Source organism: Rhamphochromis sp. 'chilingali' (assembly GCF_963969265.1).
Source record: "Rhamphochromis sp. 'chilingali' genome assembly, chromosome: 21".
In the NCBI taxonomy this organism is placed as follows: Eukaryota; Metazoa; Chordata; class Actinopteri; order Cichliformes; family Cichlidae; genus Rhamphochromis; species Rhamphochromis sp. 'chilingali'.
The window spans coordinates 4,750,336-4,770,439 of record NC_137949.1 but is presented as its reverse complement, the minus strand read 5'-3'; the positions used below and the strand labels follow the sequence as shown (position 1 = coordinate 4,770,439).

The window sequence follows — 20,104 nt, the reverse complement described above, 5'->3', positions numbered from 1 at the left end:
TTTCTTGTGCTGAGATAAAAATAGATACGTATTTCTATATTTAATTAAGTACATGCTGGACTAAAGGGTTTGCCCCTTTCTGGTACGGCTTTTTAAGCCCATCTGCCTAATCATAAAATCTTTACAGCACAGAGGCACGGTGGTTAGCACTGTTGCCTCACAGCAAGTAGGTTCTGAGTTTGACTTCACCGTGTGACTGGGATCTTTCTCTGTGGAGTGTGCATGTTCTTCCCATACTCTGACGTCCTCCCAAGTGGGGATAGGTAATTGTTGATTCTACATTGTCCATAGGTGTGATTGTGAGTGTGAATGGTTGTCTGTGTTATCCCTGGGTCACACTGGCTACCTGTTTATGATATACCCTGCCTCTTGTCTTATGGGCTTATGTCAATAACCCTGATGAGGATAACCTGAAGAGAATGGATGGGTTAACTGACCTCAGTTAAAATATATAACTGTTATTTTTAAGTAGACATTATATATTGATATATTGATTAGACAAGATGGACACAGTTTCCATTAAAAAAAAGATCTATCCATGAGTCCATGGATCGGATCCATGAGTTATTGTTTTTTAACCACTTATCCAATTTAGTCATGAGGGTCCTGGGCCCTTTTTCTGCTGTCATAGGGAAAAAGGTGGGGTACATCCTGGATAGGTAACCAGCTTATTATGGGGCATAGCTGAACCTAACTTACTAAAGTACTACATTCAGTATTTGTGACAAATTTTGGCCTATTGATTGATAAAACTTTTTGGTTTGGTTTTATTTTTGCTTTTTTGTTTAAACAGTTGAACCTACAACGGCTGTGAAAAACATGTCAGTTGCTGAAAAAGAACAGGTAGCACACTGCAGTGTTTGTTCCTCAAACACATCCAGCCTTTGTTTATAAAGTTATGAATGCAGTTGGGTTATTCAGGGTTACTGCTGCCAATGTGGACCAAGCTATGGGGTTGTATAGGGACTGAATGGATTGTAACAACAACCAAGACATCTGATTGTCCTGAAGTATCTCTCACAGGATCCCCTGAGAGATGCAGTCATATGTCCGCAAAACACATGCGGATTGGTTGGGCAAACGCCCACAAACACTCGAGAGGACACTGAGCTGGATCAGCATTTGACAGCCAGGATAAAAGTTGTATTGCTCTTCCTGAGTTCAAGGTTCAGCTAAGAGATGGACTCTCCTTTCCAGTACTATGACATACACCTTGAGGCTGAGTAGTGTGGTTTGGCAGAGCACACCCTCCAGTCCCTCTTCTTAAAAATGGGAACTATGACCTCAGTCTGCCAATACAGAGGCACTGCCCCAGATCTCCATGTGATATCACAAAGGGGTATCAACCAGGAAAACCCTAAAACATCCAGGACCTTTATGAACTCTTTAGAGTGAGCCTTATCCACCCAAGGGGTTCTGCTACCAAGGAGCAGTGTTGGTCAAGTTACTTGAAAAAAGTAATCAGTAACTAATTACCGATTACTCCCCCCAAAAAGTAATCCCGTTACTTTACTGATTACTTATTTTAAAAAGTAATTAATTACTTAGTTACTTAGTTACTTTTTAAAAACACGATTTACAACCTGAATAGGTGATAAAGCGATAGATCTTTCAGCCCAATTCTACTTTTTCTACATAATCCATCATACAAAATGTAATCAAATGGAAAAGTCCCTTTTTAAAACTTGTTTTATTAGTTTTAACTCGATATATATGATCCACTGTTGATCTGCACACAGCTGTTGTCACGAATGTCGCACTCGCTTACGTCACTGTCATGAGACATTCTTGCAAAAAAATCATGGTTTTAGTAACGCAGTAACGCAGCGTTTCTACGGGAAAGTAACGGTAATCTAATTACTGTTTTTGCAATAGTAATCCCTTACTTTACTCGTTACCTGAAAAAGGTAATCAGATTACAGTAACGCATTACAAGTAACGCGTTACTGCCCATCTCTGCCAAGGAGTTAACGATTTCAGTGACCTCACCTCCAGTGATGGGCAAATCACCCACCTCATCTCCAGACTCCGCCTCTGCTACAGAAGAACTGAGGAGATCCTCAAAGTATCCCTTTGACCTTCCTGAGTTGAAGTTAACAGCACCCTGCACACATTATATACTGTGTGATTAGAGAACTGTATTCCCCTTCGGAATAACCTGATAATTTCCCTGAATTGCTTGGAGACCAGGGGAACACGCTGCTGTGGTGGTTAGCACTGTTGCCTCACACAAAGAAGGCCCTAGTTTTGAATCTATCATCTTGCTGGGCTTTTCTGTTTCCTCTTGGTACTCTGATTTCATCATATGGGCGTAGGTTAATTGGTGATTCTAAATACCCCATAGGTGTGAATGTGAGTGAAAATGGTTGTCTGTCTCTCTGCGTTAGCCCTGTGACAGACTAGCGACCTGTCCAGGGTGTACCCTGCCTTTCACCCTATGGCATCTGCGATAGGCTCCAGCCCCCACCAACTCTGAATTTGATAAGTAAAAGAGAATGGATGGATGGAAGCTTCAAGATTGACCGAAAGTCTTGTTCCATGGCCTCACTGAACCCCTACTATTTTGATTCGGCTTGTGATTCGGCTACTGTAAGAGCTGCACACTGCTTGGTTGAATATCTTTTTGTTGAGTACCACACCAAAGACTCATTTAGCTTGACGGCTACCTTCACTTCTGTTGTCTGCCTACTGGTTTGACAATTACTACACGGGCGCCAGCAAGAATGTCAAGAATTTTCACTGATGGAAAATTCAGACTAGAACAAAGTCCAGCCCCTCCTCTAGGAGACTGGTTCTAAAACCCATGCTGTGTGTTGAGGTAAATCCAACTCTTAACCTCACACACTACCTAAGACTCCTTCCTTCTCTGCTGGGGATCGTATTGCCAAAGTTTGACCCTCAATGGCTGCAACCAAACACTGCACCCAACCCTTATGATTCCTCCTGCAGGTGGTGAGCCCATATCATGTAAAACCAAAATATTGAATCAGTTTTTCATTCATAAATATATATTTTTTCTGCTAAGTTTAATTCACTGTCAAATTAGCATTTTTCAGTATATACAAACATTAACTTCTACTTCAGAATCTGATAGTGAGGAGTACTTTAACTCCAATACATCAGTAGTCCTAAAAATTGGAACAATGATTCAGGGCATGGTCTGGAGTAAAGAGATTAGAAAAATGAGAATACATGCCTTAAAAATTTGGGGAAATAAAATAAGCTCATGGCGAAAATTATAGAGGAAGTGACATCAGGACCTTTATCACATGTTCTTAATTTAAGAAATTTTATTTTGCTTTAGAGATATTTGTTGGACAACAAGATGTTAAGAGAACAGTCAGTCAGGCTCCAGCATCCACGATGCTGTAGTTCAACATATTCAGCACAGGAAGTCTTGAACTGAGCTGAATTGGATAAAGAGAGCTGGAGGAGATGGAAAGGAATCGGCCCTGAATTCCTGTTGCCATGACAACAACGGCGACACCGCTGCTATGGTGACACCACACACACATAATGATGCAAGCGTGCTGATCGAAAGGAAGGTTCAGGGCAGTATGATAAAGCGTCTCCACTTTTTTGTTCTATTATGTTCTTGCTCTTATGTACCTCATTTTCAACTTCTTTCCTCTCTGTTTCCTCTCCTCACCCTTCTCTCTCCTACTGCTGTCCTTGAAATTCATCATTTAGGGTGACAGAAACTGCTAATTCTTGCATGTCAGCTTCAAGGAGTGATGCTAATGTGGGCAAAATATCTTGTTGATGGCAGAAGTCAAACAATAATGACTAGAATGTTAACAGTAATTCAGGTACAAGGGACACTAAAGATGGACTGCTGTAGAAGAAGAACACACTCGGCCAAGAAGAAGATACTGAGGGCAGTGGCTCATCAAAACTGGATAATTTGGTGTAAATGATATGAATGCAGGGAATCCTCCCCACCTTTATTCATTCTGACCGCTGCTGCTGCTGTAATGGTGCGCCGATATTGTTTTGACACACTCTGAGTCACTCTATAGACTGAGGCTCATGTTAACAGCAGCGCCTGAGCGCATGACCATGTCCATATCAGAGTGTTTTTCTGGGAATGACAGTAACTTCTCTGTACTCCCATAGCCTCCACCATAGGTGGAAATTTCAGAGTAAAATCAGGGGGACACAACATTCCAGTATTTTTAGAGCTTATTTAGAAAAAATAAAAACTAACATTACTTACCAAGGTAGTAGTGCCGCTGTGTGACTTTATTTTCACTCCCAAAACTTAAATATGGATAAGGAGTTCATACCATTGCCAAATCCTTACTCACTGCTACTCAAAATCTAGTGCACAAAAAACACACAAATATACAGTGTCTGTCCTTCTCTGATATTTGCTCACACAGACAAGTTTCTGATCATGAAGGAGCCAGAAAGAAAAGGCAGAAAAATAGCTGTAGCTGCAGTGACACACTAACTGTAGGTTACTCCAATAAAACTTCCACGTCGTACATCAAATATTCAGTTTTCTGACTACCAGACAGATCCAAGAGTAGAAGAAAATGAATACTACAAGGTGTATGGCACTCGTGGGTAATTCTTATACATATGCTGAATTCATAATTTTATAATTTATAAGGAGAAAGAAAGAAAACAATGACTTCCTAACCACATAACTGGAAAAAATGGATGCTTTCAATCACATTTCAGTGCTGTGGTATCTTAAAAAAATTTGATTTGGTCTGACCACATATATGTAGCAATGGAAGTGACGTATGTAAAAAAAAAATAGAAGTTTGATATAAATCTTTGTTTTCATGTATGCTATTGTATGCTATGGTGTGTGTGTCTTCTTCTACCGTGGAAGAGTGTTTGTGTGTTTTTGTGGTCGATAACAATCTCAGTGGTGTTCTACACTTGGTCAATGTGTTGCTCCTTTCAGCAGTGCCTCATCGATCTTTAACATAACAGCGAACTGCACCTTTAACTTCCTGTGGTTACACTCGGCTGCGTTTGTGCGTTTGCTCACATACACCTGTCTTTGTGGGGACTAGTTTGAGCAATTAATCTTCTGTTTGTGTTTTTAAAGTGACAACTCCATGTAGAGTCGAGGCTTGAAGTCTTACTGATTTTAACACCTTTTAGCACTTTGGCAACTCCAACACTTTTAGCGATTTAAGTGAAACATCTGAAACTTCTCCTGCAGTGTTATCGTCTTCTGTATCCAGTGATTATGAGACAGATAGTCCCTGGGCACAGACCTGTGAATTGCCCCCCACCCACCAGAGAGGAACCAAAGACTGAAATAGAAAGAACAGCTACAGATTCTAGAGTTGGGTTTCATATCTATTCCACTTTGTTGTGTGTTTCTCTGTGGTTACTTTGCATCTCTTACTCATACATTTGTGCCCCTAGTCTCTCGTTGCTTTGGTCCTTTTTATTTATTTTATTATTAATTATTATTATTATTAATTTTTTCAATTTCATGGCCTGCATGGTTTCCAGCAGAACTGGTAGCAGTACAGTTAGTGGGAATAGCACTTTAAGGCAGTTGGAGTTTGATCTGACAATGGAAACAGCCGAATGCCATCCATCACTACCACAACGTCACATGATATGTAAAAGAGACGATAGTTAGCAGAAACTAAACTTTCAAAATAAAAGTAACATTGTTTTCCAGTAATAGATGATGTTGATATAATATAATATATGCAGCTTTAATACAGATTTTGTATTCCTGAAATGGAAGCCTGTCAAAAATGTAGCAGTTTGAATTAAAAGTAGTAGATTTGAATCAAATTTACTGTCAAATAGTAGGAGGACTATCAGGCTGCTGTTTGTTATTATATCATCATAACACAATTAGGAACATGAATATCTTTGATAGAGTTCTGTCTCTGCAAATTTACAACATCATTGTATTTGTGTTAATTTATTTGGTGAGATCGGTCTGTCCATCTCCTTCTGATGATAATCTCAGTCTATTATTAATCTGTTGATAGAGATCAAAGCTCTTCTCTTTCTCTGCGTCACTACTCTTCATTTTTTTGTCTCTTTTCATCAGCTCTCTCAAATTTGAATTTACTTTGACGTGATCGCAGTAGAAAGACAGGCTCATGCTATTTTAAAAGTCTGTGTGTAAAATGTTTTTATTTTCAGAGCAGTCAACTGATGACATTGTCCTGATTCACAGCTTTGTGCAGGAACCAATTGTGCACAGATAAAAAGCTCGTACAGAGACACAAAATATCCACATGAAATGACCATAAGGAGAAAATAACAGAAAACTGTTATAAAGAGAAAAAGTGGACATACTAGACCAAATGCAGATATGCAATGAGTACAAAGTTACTCAAAACTATGATAAAGAATGGTTATACGATCAACAAATCCCCATATTAGCAATTATGAAAAAGACGTAGTTACAACTAACATAACTTTTTTTGAAATACAGATTTTGCTGAGATAATATGCCTTTCTGTCTCTGTTAGTTACCAGAGTGCGGCTTCTATGGGATGTACGAGAAGATCCTCCTATTCCGTCATGATCCTACATCAGACAACGTGCTGCAGCTACTGCGCTCTGCTTCTCAGATCCAGGAGGGTGACTTGGTGGAAGCCATACTGTCAGGTAAAAGCAAGGAGGGGTACCCATGTCAGACCACTGATGTACAAAAAATAAACTGAATCCGTGCTCTGTACTTGTTTCCTTCGTAGCTTTAGTTTTTCTCCAGCCTTAAAGTCTTCTGTTATTGTTCCAGAAAACATGTTTTTTATCATTATAAAATTATAAGTGTGAAGGAGCTTAAGAGTCATGTGAGCACAGTAACAATGAGCTTAGGACAGACAGATAAATGACTGTACCCCTGGGAATTTTGTCCCATGTAACAGTCACTCTGTATTATATGATGGCAATATTTACGTCATGAGGTAAGGAACAAGATCACTGGCTGTTTTCTGAGCACATCCAACTAGAAGCTCATGGCCCAAACATTGAAGGGTTACCACAAATAAACACAAATTTTAATCAGCTTTATGCTATAATGAAATGTTCCTAGAATTTATGTAACACAGTGCTTCTACCATCACACCAGAGTTGGAGAATCAAATCGAATGCAACCAAGTCCACACTAGCCCGGATAAATTTGAAAACAGCGTTTTCGTCTGAAAACACTCCGCGTCCACATTATCGTTTTAGTCAATTTCACAGAGTTGTGCGTCCACATTGAAACAGCCGAAAACGTTTACATTCCAGTACTGCGCATGCGTGAAGCGCAAGACGATTAGACCTGCCTCATTTCTGTCTGCTGTTTATTTACTTTCTGGCTCTTTGAAACATTGCTGCAAAACTTTGAGGAAAAGCACAGAGTGTTTTAAATGGACTAAGAACGAAGTGGAGTTGTTGCTGCGAGTAACACAAAAGTACAAAGTTGCAAAAGCGAGTGAGAATTAAAGAACTTGAAGAAAAGCTATCTGGAGCATGTACAGACTGATATTAATCTTTAATAGGGCTGCCAAAATTGAGAGCAAACAAACCAACTGCTGTATAATGCCCTCCGCTATCTTAGTTTAATTGGTCTCATGACTGCATCACATGACTAAAATGCGTCATCGTTTTCGAAAAGGCTCCGGGGTTGCTGTCCACACTGCGACACGAAAACGGCGTTTTCAAGTGTATCCACTTTGGAGAGCGTTTTCAATGCGCTGCATTTTCCTTGACCAAAAACGCCGTCTGTGTGGACGGAAGGCCAAGACGTAGAGAAAAAGATGCGATTTCAAACAAAAACATATTAGTGTGGACATGCCCTCTTTATTTATATACTACAGAAGAAACTCCAACAATCAGACAACCAATTCTGAGCAAGCACTTGGTGACAGTGGGAAGGAAAAACTCCCCTTTTACAAGAAGAAACCTCTGACAGAACAAGGGAGGGGCAGACATCTACCGGCATGGTGGGGGTGAGGGGAGGAAGATGGGACAAAAGACACACTGTGGAAAAGAGCCAGAGATTAACAATAACTCATGTCATATTAAAGCTGCCTTGGCATCAATCATTCTCTTCTAACCTAGATGTCACCATGCTGTAACTGTAATCTTAACTGAAAGCTATTCTAACCTGCCGATAAGCTAGAGCTACATGTGTTCTTAAGTTTTTCCAACTTCTCTTACTCAGACTGTGTAACTTAGTCTCTCTTTGGGGAAATGTTTGTGTGCCCCACAGGGAAACTGACATCCCATAGTGTACCTGTGGAAACATATGTATTGTACTATGTCTCCAAAATAATCTATCACACACACACACACACACACACACACACACACACACACACACACACACACACACACACACACACACACACAGACACATTTGCCTTATTAAAAAGAACAACAGCAAAAAAAGCAAGCTCCATGTTCAACAACAACAGCATGTACTGTTAATGTAATCTGGTTGCCTGAAATGAATTAAAAAATGTCCAGATGTGTGTAATGATTATCTCATTTTGGAGAATTCTTTATTAGGCTTGTCTTTCTGGCTGTCATCCAGCTCAGGACTCAGGTGTTCACACAATGCTATGCTAATGGCCCGACAGCTGCTTCTCCCTAATTTCCTGCCTTTCTTTCACCATCAACTGTAGTATGTGTGAACATTTGCATATCGTTTGTCTACATTTGTGTGTGTTTGCTTTAATTAATATGTTTACATTTTTCTCTTTGTCTACAATTTTAGCTTCTCTTTAACAATAAATTTTAATGGTGATAACAAATTATATATTGTGTACTATAACACTGTACTTAGCATACTATATGTGCACAAACTTTTGAAGATAAAAAAACCCCCAAAAAGCCAAAGAAGTGCAAAACAGGTGTTAGCAACATTGTAATAGAGGAAATGTATGCACTGAAAAAATGGCATCCAAAGTTAAACAAGACAAACATAGAGAAAGTAACAGAGAAAGAAAAGGAATGGAAAAAAAAAAAATCAAATCTACACTGTAAAAAATGAATGCAAATCCATGACTGGCACCACAATCTGTTAACAGTTGGGAGCAGGTTCAAATAGTTTTTGGTTATCAAGGAAAGATTGGCAACCAGCTCCCTACTGGAAGTGTTTTCCCCCTTTCCCATTTTTCATCCATGGTTGTGATTTATCTTGAAGGAACATCTATAAAAAAAATGTAATAAGTAATTAAATATGCTCTCCACTGTCACATAGGGGTTTTTTTTTCTTATGTTATCAATCAAAGTCGGAAACTGCTGGTTTTTAGGTGGGAGTCTGCATGTTATTCCTCCAGGGTACATTCTCGTTGAGGGTTTAGGTATCCTACCGGAAGGAAACCCTGAGGTAGACCCAGGATTCACTAGAGAGATTAGATCTCTTAGCTGGGATGGGAATGTGTCACCATTTCCCCAGATAACCTGGAGATGTGTAGGAGGAAGGAAGTCTCAGCTTCTATGATTAGCCTGCTGTTGTCATGACTGGTAAGTGGGGGAAAAAAAGAAATGGATGGGATGGATGGGAATTTTAAAAAAAAAGTTATTCTGTGGAAAAGTATTCCCCATCAGTCTTAGCATCAGTATTCTGAGTATTTTAAGATTAGGTTTTAAGTTTCCTTTTTGATAAAGATACATTACTAAGTTATGTTGCAATAGGTGTAGGCTGCGGAGGCTTCCCAAGAGTGTTTCTCTCTTACCTTTTTCACTCAGTATGTGTTTTTACACCACTCTACATTTAATCATTAATTATTATTCATCTCAAGCTCTCTTCCGCACTGTCTTTGTTCTGTCTTCCTCCCATGATCCCCAACTTTTGGCAGCAGATTGCCCCAAATGGCCTGGTTCTGCCGGAGCTTCTTCCTGTTCCCCTGGAGTTTTTCCTTCCTACAGTCACCAAAGCTTGCTTATAGGGTGTCATATGATTGTTGACTGTTTTTGTCTGTATTATTGTAGGGCCTTTACCTTACAGCATAAATCACCTGCAGGCAACAGTTGTGTCATTTAGGGTCAGTCTTTTTAAAGGGGCATGGACAAGAAGGAAATCAAACATGCTTCCAAGGATAATATCCTACCCTGGCAGCAATATGGAAGCAGTTTAAAGGATGGATGCAAAGTGAGAAAATATATTTGTCTGAGAAGCGATCTCTTTATAGTTAGTGGCCAGCTGATTGTGCCACTGGGATCTGTGGTCGGTCTGGTGAACTACAAAAGCATCTGACTTAAACAGGCTCTTCTCCACACAGTACTTGTGGCTAACAGGTAGATTGTGCCATTTCAATGCTGCTAGCCAACAATGAAGAATCACTTACTGTTTAAGGGACAGAGTGAGGGTGGACAGTATGGCATTGTTTTTTAATATAAAACTCATTGCAGCACGGGACTAACGCGTTATTAAGTAATGCGTTACAGTAACTACGTTATTATTGTGGTAACGAGCACAGTAACTAGTTATTATGCCAAAATCAGGAACGTGTTAATCGTTATTGGGATTTAGATATGGTCGTTATTCGTTACTTCGGGTGGTGGCTATCGCGGAGCTTCCACAGATTCAGTAACATTAGCAAGTGGTGGAGGCCAGCAGGTGGATGAGAGACCCGAGGCGGCCATCGGTCCGAGTGTGAACTGAACTTCAGGTAAGAAGTTATGACCTGCAGTCTATCTGGGTCAGATATAAACCAAGTTTAGGTGGAGTTTATTTTCGTTGTGCTGACTTTTTCCGTACTGCGTACTAGCTAGCATGATGGAGTTTCTATACAGCTGGGTGGGTGCTATGAAGTTAATGATGAACCGTTGAACTTTATTTTGTTCATAAGGTTAATTATTAGAGTTGCCAACCGTCCCGTAAAAAACAGAATCGTCTCGTATTCAGAGAAAATATTACGGGTTTCGTATTGAGGTGAAAAGGAACACAGTTTGTCCGGTACTTCAGCTACAATGAAAAAGACACAAAGGTGGAGCTGCACAGCTGCCTCTTCTTCTCTCATTCTCTCCCCTCCCTCTCCTGTTTCTACTTCAATCATGAAAACTGATCAATGATCAGCTGATCGGCTTTTCTCTCTTGTTTGTTTATCGCCCGCTTTGCGCCAGAAAGAGGAAACCAGCCGATGTCGCGTTAAACAACAGCAGCACGTTTAAGCTTGATCAGCTGTTGTTAGAGTTTATTTAATATTAATTTCTATTATCAGCTGATGTTTGCTGGAGCCACAGCTGTAAACCTGCTGGTCATGATGTCGGTTTGGATATTTGGTGAGAGGGAAACATGAAGATGATCTCTGTTTCTGAGAAACAAATACACCAGGATCCTTTTTTATGTAGCTGACAGCTGGTAACTGTGCAGGGCCGGATCTAGCAAAGTTTTGCCGGGGGGGGGCAATTAGGGCATTAACAGGGAGAGAGGGGCACAAAGAAATACTTTTCTTTCTTATTCTCATTTAAAATGTCTCACTTTTAAAAAATAATTATCTGAATCTTACAACAAACGATTGATAGATTGATACATATATACCATCAAAACAGTGTACATCACTGTCACAACAGCGTTTGTTTTCATTCAAAGGCTTTATGATTTTTTCTATAATGGCTAGTCAAAAAGCCCGGGCCAATTTTTTGTCCCAAACCAGCCCTGTATGCAGCCCATCTTCAGTCTGGTGTTACCTACATCTTCCTATTCGGAAGGCAGAATTTCCGAGTTCTGAGTACAATCGAAAGCACCACGACTGCAGTTTTTGTGTTGGATGTAAAAAGCGCACATCATGCTGTGACGTAGGCTAGAATCATGGCAGCGGTCAATGATGGTCCAGGTGTGGGATTTCTCTCGTAGAAATATGCACATTATTTTTTCCTTTCTATTGGTAGGTGGCACAGGGCACTTGTGGCAAGTAAGCAAGCTAGAAGACTGGCAAAGTTATGGAAGCAACACATTAACAAGAGAATTCTGAGTAAAACCAAATTTACTTTCCCTAGTAACTAGTTACTTTGAAAGTAACGAGTAACTTGAAGTAACGGAATTACTTTTGATAGAAGTAACTAGTAATGTAACTAAGTTACTTATTTAAAGTAACTTACCCAACACTGAGTACCAGTGACCCCCTTAGACTGCTTTTTAGTTTTATTTTCCTTGTTTTGCATTGAATTATCACTTCTGTCACTAGTTAGCTAGCATAAAAGAAAGTAAGTCTATTAGCAGCAACCAGCCAACCAACCAGGGAAATCACACTTTGTACTCACACAACATGCCGCTAGACATGGGCTGAAAAACGGAAACTTTAAACATTTACCTTTTAAATCCAGCTTCACAGACAGTGTTAACTCTGTGACAGTTTTTCAGAGTAGGGCTTGTGTAAATTAGCTTTAATACTTGTAGTGTAGTGTAATATCCATTTCAATGGTAAATTATTGTGTTATAATTGTACCAGATTTAAAGGACTGACACAAAGGAACTGCTTGCTGAAACAGAAGCAATGAAAGAACTTTAGGTGCTGAAAGTGTCAGTTACAACAAAAGCTCTAAAGCTTGGTGACATGCAGTTCAGCTGAAAATAATAAATTGGAACTGGAAAAGGTCCTAAAGTGTAACAAATACATACACGCAACAGATGACATTCAAGCATTTAAAGACACGGAAGCACCGAAAGTTGCCAGCTGAATTAAGCACTAATGATGTGAAATAATCATTTTCTTTTTGTATCTTTTAGCATTCACGCCTGGTATTTTCCATCTTGTTTACAACACCCTACATGTTTGACTAATCCTTCGTACCTTCCCCTTCTCTGACTCAGTCCTCTTTAACTTGTCTCTCTCTCTCTCCTCCTCCGTCAGGATGCTGCCACTCAGTTAAAAACACATTTGTTAACAGCTCCGTGCCAGTCTCAGCAACAGCTGAAAATGTGGTGGAAACAAACAGGAAATTAACACAAAACAGAGATGCAAACTCCAACAGAATGCATGTTCTGTCATATAGTAAGCAGGGGTGGACTAAAACAATAATAAAGGCTCGGGTGGTACACGAAGCGAAGCAAAAAACCTTTAATGACCTCACATCTAACCCAAAATTAGCCCCCAGTCGTGCCATAGTTCAAGCCTAAGGAACTGTGTTTCATACCAGGTCACAGAACAGGGAGTAACTGTTCTTTTAATATAATGGTACCATTATGTTTGTCCATTATATTAATCTACAGTAAACAAAAGCACTAAAGCTTAGTGAGCAAGATCTCCATAGTTGTCCACCCAGACACTTAAGCTTATTGTCCAGCATTTAGCTGCATTTGTGGTAAAGCTGTTTTACATTTTTTTTTTTATTATTTTCTTAACTTGCCAAGTCATGGTACATTCAAGGACCTATAATACTGTAAGTCATTACATTTTTTTCTGATTTCAATCTGGCTCATCTTTCATTCCACATCAGCTTCTCATGGACATCTGGACCATTTTCAGTATAGCTGCTATTAATAGATCACTTCATGGAAATCATGTTATGTCCCCTTGTAATTGCGCATCTGTAATATGTGCTGGATTTTTTCCAGTGTGTGAAAACTGTAATCTTTCCACTTGATTAATTTTTGTTGTTTACAAAGTTGCATGGAGCCAAGTGTGGAAAGAAAATGAATGAAAATGCTCACTGTGCCATCACATGCTGGCACGTACAACAGCTCAGACATTTCTGCTGACCTTTAGGAGCCGGCATTTTCAGTCTCTAATCCTTGAACAGTTGCAACAATCATGAGCCCGGTTTTCTGCCTTACCTGGAGCCTGCCGGCCTTTCAGGTTTTGAAACTGTGAAAAGCAGCTCTTATTGCTACAGATAAGAGCAGTTTTTTAGCTGCTTGCTAATTAATATCTTGTCATGTTGACTCTTAGCAGGCAAAACATCCCTGGGTCAATTTCATGACATATTTCTTCTGTGAGCAGTAACAGCGTCAAAAGTAGAACACAGCACCAGCAAAAGTTATTGAATGAAATGTCTCCACATCTTTTTTTTTTATTTATTTGTTTTATTTGCAGGGTGCTGAAATGTTTATTTTACTGTACATACAGCCTATTTTGACATATGAAAGCAAACACATGAAAGTAAACTTAACACACCGCACCTGCTTATGCCACCGCCGCTGGTCTACACTTTCTTCCCCTGCAGTGTTTGTTTTCTAGTTGTAGGATAACAAGTTAGCAACGAGCACTCCTAATTCTACCACACAGCCATAAACACAGGCATTTATATCCAAACAAGGGCTACCTAGGAAACCTCACTCAAACACACAAATACATGCACACACATGCACATAAGTCATTTTCTGAAGCATATAATAACAGTTTGGGAGCTTGTTCACACATCCAGACGTATGTTGGCCCTCCAAACAAAAGCCATAAACAATAATTTGAATAAATGGAGGTAATTTCCTACAGCAGAATGTCTAATCAGAGCTGTATTCTACTGGAGGACCGCGACACAGGCCGAGTGTGTGTGTGTGTGTGTGTGTGTGTGTGTGTGTGTGTGTGTGTGTGTGTGCGGGGTTGTGTGTGTGGGTGTGTTAATGTGTGTGTATGTAAACGAAAACGAAAAGGCGATAGAGAATCGGAAATACATGCAGAGAGAGAGAAAAAGAAAGAAAATGACCGAAAACTGTGTACCATAAACTACCCATCCTGCCTTGCCAAGCCTGCTGGCCAACTTAAAAGACATTCAGTCCATCTGTGCCCACTAAGAGCCTCTCCTACCTCCAAAACATTTACAAAATACCCACTAACAACCCATTCATTAGTCTTTGTCTCTGTTGTTCTGTTTATCTCCCTCCCTTCTTCTCTCTTCCTCTATCTCCGGCTAGTTGAATATATTCTGTAGTTTTCCTTTTTTTCCAACAAATCCCATGTGGCGCTCCAAGTATCTACTAACAAATGTGTGTGTGTGTATCAGAACCTGATACTGACTATTCCTTTTAGCTCCACTGTTATCCCGAAAAATCTCAGGGAGCCACACAGTTCCTTTAACTAACTCCTACTAGCAAAAGTTTGCATTACAGCAGTTATGATTTTCGTCAAGGTGAAATAATTTGGGAGAAAAGAGTAAGCTCTGAAATCCAAGTATTTTTGGCAATTACGCCAAGGAGAAGCAACATTATGGAGACACCATAGTAAGTGTGCCCCCTCCCCCGACACTAAACGTTGGTGGCAGTGTAGCAGAGTAAGCAGATGGTTCATGGAGAGTTTGGATGAGATGTTCTAGACAACATGGATGAGGAGGAGCTGGTGTAAAGGAGCGACAGATCACAATGAATTAGAAACAGCATGGAGTGGAAACCAACTGGCTCTGGGAACCCAGGAAGGTTGATTATTGGACAATTGTAGTGATGCTGAAATGTTGAACGATGTAAATTTAACAGCATGGGGAAAAGGAAGTGATCAGAGAACAGATCTTTGGTGAAATTGTTAATTGACAACTCACTTCTTGATCAGACTGCAGGCAAAGGTGGCTTAACTCAAAATGTGTTAGAAAACCGTGTGAAAACCATGAGTCACCTTTTCCATTTAGATTTGGTTCACTTCCATCCGTAGTCTTAGGTCTGACAGATCTGACTGTCCTGCAGTACAAACAGGTTGAACACTCACATCGGTAATAATGCTACTCCACCTATATCTGTATAATCAGCACCTGTTGCCAGCCATTACAAGCCAGTTCAGTTCCTACACACTTTCTCTGGGAGATGGATCACCTTGGCAGACTGTCTTTACAGGAAAGTCCTTTGAAGAGGTGCTGACAGATGTATGTGGTTAAGTGTCCTGTCATATTTTGGAATTTTGAACAAAATCTGCTTTAGTCAGGCCATTCAAGTCAGGATCCCAACACCCGTGTCTCCAACTCTACATCCACCCACACCCCTATACAGGAGAAGCATCCAATGCTCTACAAAATGTGCCTTCTTCCTCTATGTATTCGTCATCATGTAATCAATTAGGTGTGTTTGATGCACTTCATCTTTACAAGCATCCTCCATGTTTACTCCTTTCTCAAATTCACAACATTTTTAGAAAGAATTCAGGCAGAAAAAAAGCAAATCAATTAATAAACAATAAGTAAGGTTATTACATATAACATATATGTGGCACATTTCAACAATAAATTTCTTACAGAATTACATCTGACTGAATCAGTCTCAGCAGACAGAATACATGATATATCCAAACCCATGCACTGGCAGTATTGAAAATTTATATGCAGTGTGTTAATAATGTAGAAAAAAAAGATAATTTCATAATTGGTTCTGATTTGCTGCCAATTTACACTGATAGTATTAAAACTAATAGACAACAGATTAGAAAATAGATTATTGGAGTTTACTATGATAACACCATAATACCTATTATCTCATCAACTTAAAGTAGGAATTTGTTGAATTTGGTTTGTACAAACATTGAGAAAGTCAAGCAAGAAGACACAATTAAGTTGGCTAGGTTTTTTCATCTTTTACCACAGCCCCCTATATATTTACTTATGGCTCCTGTTATATCATGTTTTGCTACACTATCAGGGGTGCATGTTAAACCCAGCGTTTTACATGGATTTCTATCAGGGTCGCATTGACTGCCTCAGTGTTTCTAGGTTTAAATGTATTCTTTTTTTTTCCCAGTCAGTGTGGCAAATGCAACGCTATTATTATCATATTAATTTGACACATCTAGAATAAATAAATATCTATTTTATCAACTACGTTATTTACAGGAAATTTTTATTTTCTTAGTTGGGAATCTGACTTGTATAACAAGTTTCAAAAATATGTGTTAACTTTTTGTAAAATACAATCTAATACGAAAATGTCAAAGTTCCTATACTCTTTGAGCCAACAGGTGTTAACAATCTAAATAACGATAAACATTTTTCCACCCTAACAGGTGTAATGGGAAATGTTAGCACAGGCTTTACACACCCACTCAATCCTTAAAAAAAGGTTTAATGTGAAGATATGTGAATAAGGTCTAGCATGAAACAAGCTTTAGAAATGTGGCTTGTCTTTTTCTCAAATGTATAAGAACACTAAAAGTAAAACTTTGTACATGCTCCAAAATCAAAAAATATCAGATGTCAAAAGAAATCAAAGAAACAAGAAATTTAATGGAGTCTAAACTATAAGTAACTATTAATCCCAGTTCATGGGTAATCTCAGTTACCCATGAAGCTTTGACAGAAGTACAAAAGTAAAATAAAATAAAATCTGAGTGGTAAATGTTTCTGGTTTATCTGGTTTATCTTTTTTCAGTATTTCTTTTTTCTTTATTTCTGAGACTTTCTTTTCACATTTCTCACCCACATATTTAATCCAATAAATAGGCAAAAACAAGTTGTAAATATTACAATTACATTTTTCTAGTTTTTATGTTGAGCTGATTGGCCAAAGTTGGCTGTTTGTAGACTCAGCAGCTACTGACTAAAGTTTGCATTCCTTAAATTGCGCTCTGTTTTAATTTCTTTTTTTGAATTACTACCAAACTCCTTTGGAGCTACACATGCCAGTTCTAAGTCTGAATCAGTAGTTTGGTGCCAATGACTGTAGTACAAAGTGAGCTTTAATGCTTTCTATTTAAAAACTTTAAATGTAAAGCTGCAGAGTCAGTAGCTGTTTCTACCAGAAATCCCATTCACTTTGCCCCTGTTTTCATTGTCTTTTTTTTTGTTTGTTTGTTTTTGTGATATTATAAAAACAGCAAAAACTGATTCTTTGTTTGACATTACGAGTGTCACAGCAGGGGTTATCGGCACTGCCTGTACACCCAACTGGGTTTTTGTCAAAACAGCTGGAGGATATTTGGGCTCAGATGGCTGCTGTGGCCAAGAGCCCAGTCACCCCAGATAAGCAGCTGCTCATCTCTGAAATAAAATTAAAAGCATGGAGAAACACTGGAAAATGTGGAGGAAAATATGGTGCCACAGATTGGTTTGTCAGCAGTGATTAAAAGTCTAACATTCAGGATTGCTATTATGTTGGAATGTTCTTATTTTTCACTTTCAGTTTTCCTTGATTTGAATATTGTTATCCTTTAAGTGGGAAAATTGCTCATAACTTTATGGAGTGTTCTCAAGTCGGAAAAACTAATGTTTTGGTGACAGTTCAGATGCACTGCAACACCATCAAATAGAAATGCTGTAGAAGGACATTAAAGAAAATGGAAGTTGAATAAAATCATTGGAAATAAGAAAAAAAACACTATGGAAGCTGAATAAAAGAGAAAAAACACCACATAGTTTAAAAAAAAACCTTAAAAAAACACAACAGAAGTGTTTTAGGTGAGACAATAACATGACGAAACAGTTGTGGAAATGACAAGCTAATACTAAACAGCTTCTTACAACACTGATGAAGCTTCTGCTTTTCTTAACCATGTATCAGTGTAATCCTTTCGTCACTTTCTTTAAGTTGTGTTTTGTGAGATTTTGCTGAAAGTTACTTTTATTGATCCAACTTTTTGATTTAACTTTTGTTGTGATTTGTGTGCTTTTGCAGCATTTTTCTATTTGCTGGTGTTTTCCTAAGTTGCAGTGCATTTGAACTCTCAAGTACACCATAGAGCAATGTGTATAAAAAGGGTTTCATCTGTTTATTGAAATGTGGAATGACTCATATGTATAATGTCAGAAATGGAGTTTCAAAATGTACTGTAACTGCTCCCAGTCCTTACACTAAACCACTGAACATAATTTTACTACGTATCATGAGTATTGATAGTTACGGTACAATACAGTAGTAAGTTCATCGCTAAAATTCATCACTAAATACTGCAACGTGTTTGTTAAAGAACAGTACACTTTTTCATTTCATGCAACACTTCAGCTGCTTTCACTGCTGATATGTCTAATGACACTTTGGCAGACAACATCACATTTAGTGTGTGTATAATGTATAATGTCCACTTACACTGACTCAGGTACATCTCAGGTCGTTATCGTAGAAATCCCTTTAAAAAATTATGCTTATCCTTCATTTGAAGTGACACTTTCTCTTCAACTGCAAACTTCATAGCTGACATGTGAAAATGGATTTCAGGTGATGTAACAGCATACAGTCCAGCTCACATTTCAGCTTCTTATGATTAAACCCCATTAATTTCAGTGCATTCACACACCATTTGTCTTCACTTTTCCACTTCTCCGAGTTTTACATTTTATGTTGTGTTATATGTTTTCAAGTGACTCTTAACCCATGTTTTAATGAATCTCCAGGTTTATCTGCAGTTCTTTTTTTAACTGCCACTTTTACTTCCTTAGTTAATACACAAAGAAGTAAACAATGTTTAAGAAAGAATATATTTATTCTTTCTTTTAACCTTTATTTTTAACTGAAACAGTTCAACACAAATATGAAAGTACAGTGTGTACTGACATTTCAGTTTCTTAAGCACTTACATTTCACGTAATGTTTTTGTTTTGCAAATATTTGAAAAACTTTTGTAATATGATTTCTCATGCATATGTACAGCCATTCATTAGTGTGTAATGTGTTACCCTCACAAGTGCAATTTGAGGTTCTACTTGCCTGAGGACAATTTGATGTGTGCACTGTAAGTGTCAGGGACTAAAACCACCGATCTTCTGAATAGTGAACAACTTTTGCCACCTCCTGAGCACCAGCTGCCCTAAAGTTTTTGTCATGTTTACACTTTACTGGTGATGGGGAACGAAACGGCTCTTAGAGCCGACACTTTGACATGGACAACACGAGCCGACTCCTTTTTGGGAGCCATGGGTTTTTTTTTCCTTTCTCTCACCCTCTCTCTCACACACACTTTTTTCCCGCTTCACTCCGTACACGAGCCTTGTGCTTTGCGCTGGGCAGAGGGGGGAGGGGCGGTAGTTACACTCACAGTAGCACAGGAACAGAGCGGGAGGGAGAGAGAGAGAAAGAGCCAGGGACAACAACGTCACATTAGAAAGGTATAGTAATCATCCGCAACTATTTTCAGTTGCAGATGATAAAGGATTCAGAAAGTTTATTCATGCAGGCCCATATGACAGAGAATGTGCATGTTCTTTTTGTTTTCATATTTTTTCATATTTATATTTAATTGTGTTGTGGTTTGCAGTGTTTTGTGTTGTTTCACTTTAAACTTGTTTAAAAGGAAAAAGCTGAAAATTTAAATAGTTAAAGTTGAAA

General features: G+C 38.8%; 1 protein-coding gene across 1 annotated transcript in view; it reads left to right on the top strand.

The window, feature by feature from the left end:
* The window catches only part of prkd1 (protein kinase D1), an 80,736-nt gene that overhangs the window by 13,283 nt on the left and 47,349 nt on the right, over positions 1–20,104 (top strand). The window contains exon 2 of the mRNA XM_080871024.1: positions 6,468–6,606. Within this exon, the coding sequence (XP_080727150.1) occupies positions 6,468–6,606 (139 nt within the window). The remainder of the gene's footprint in view (positions 1–6,467; positions 6,607–20,104) is intronic.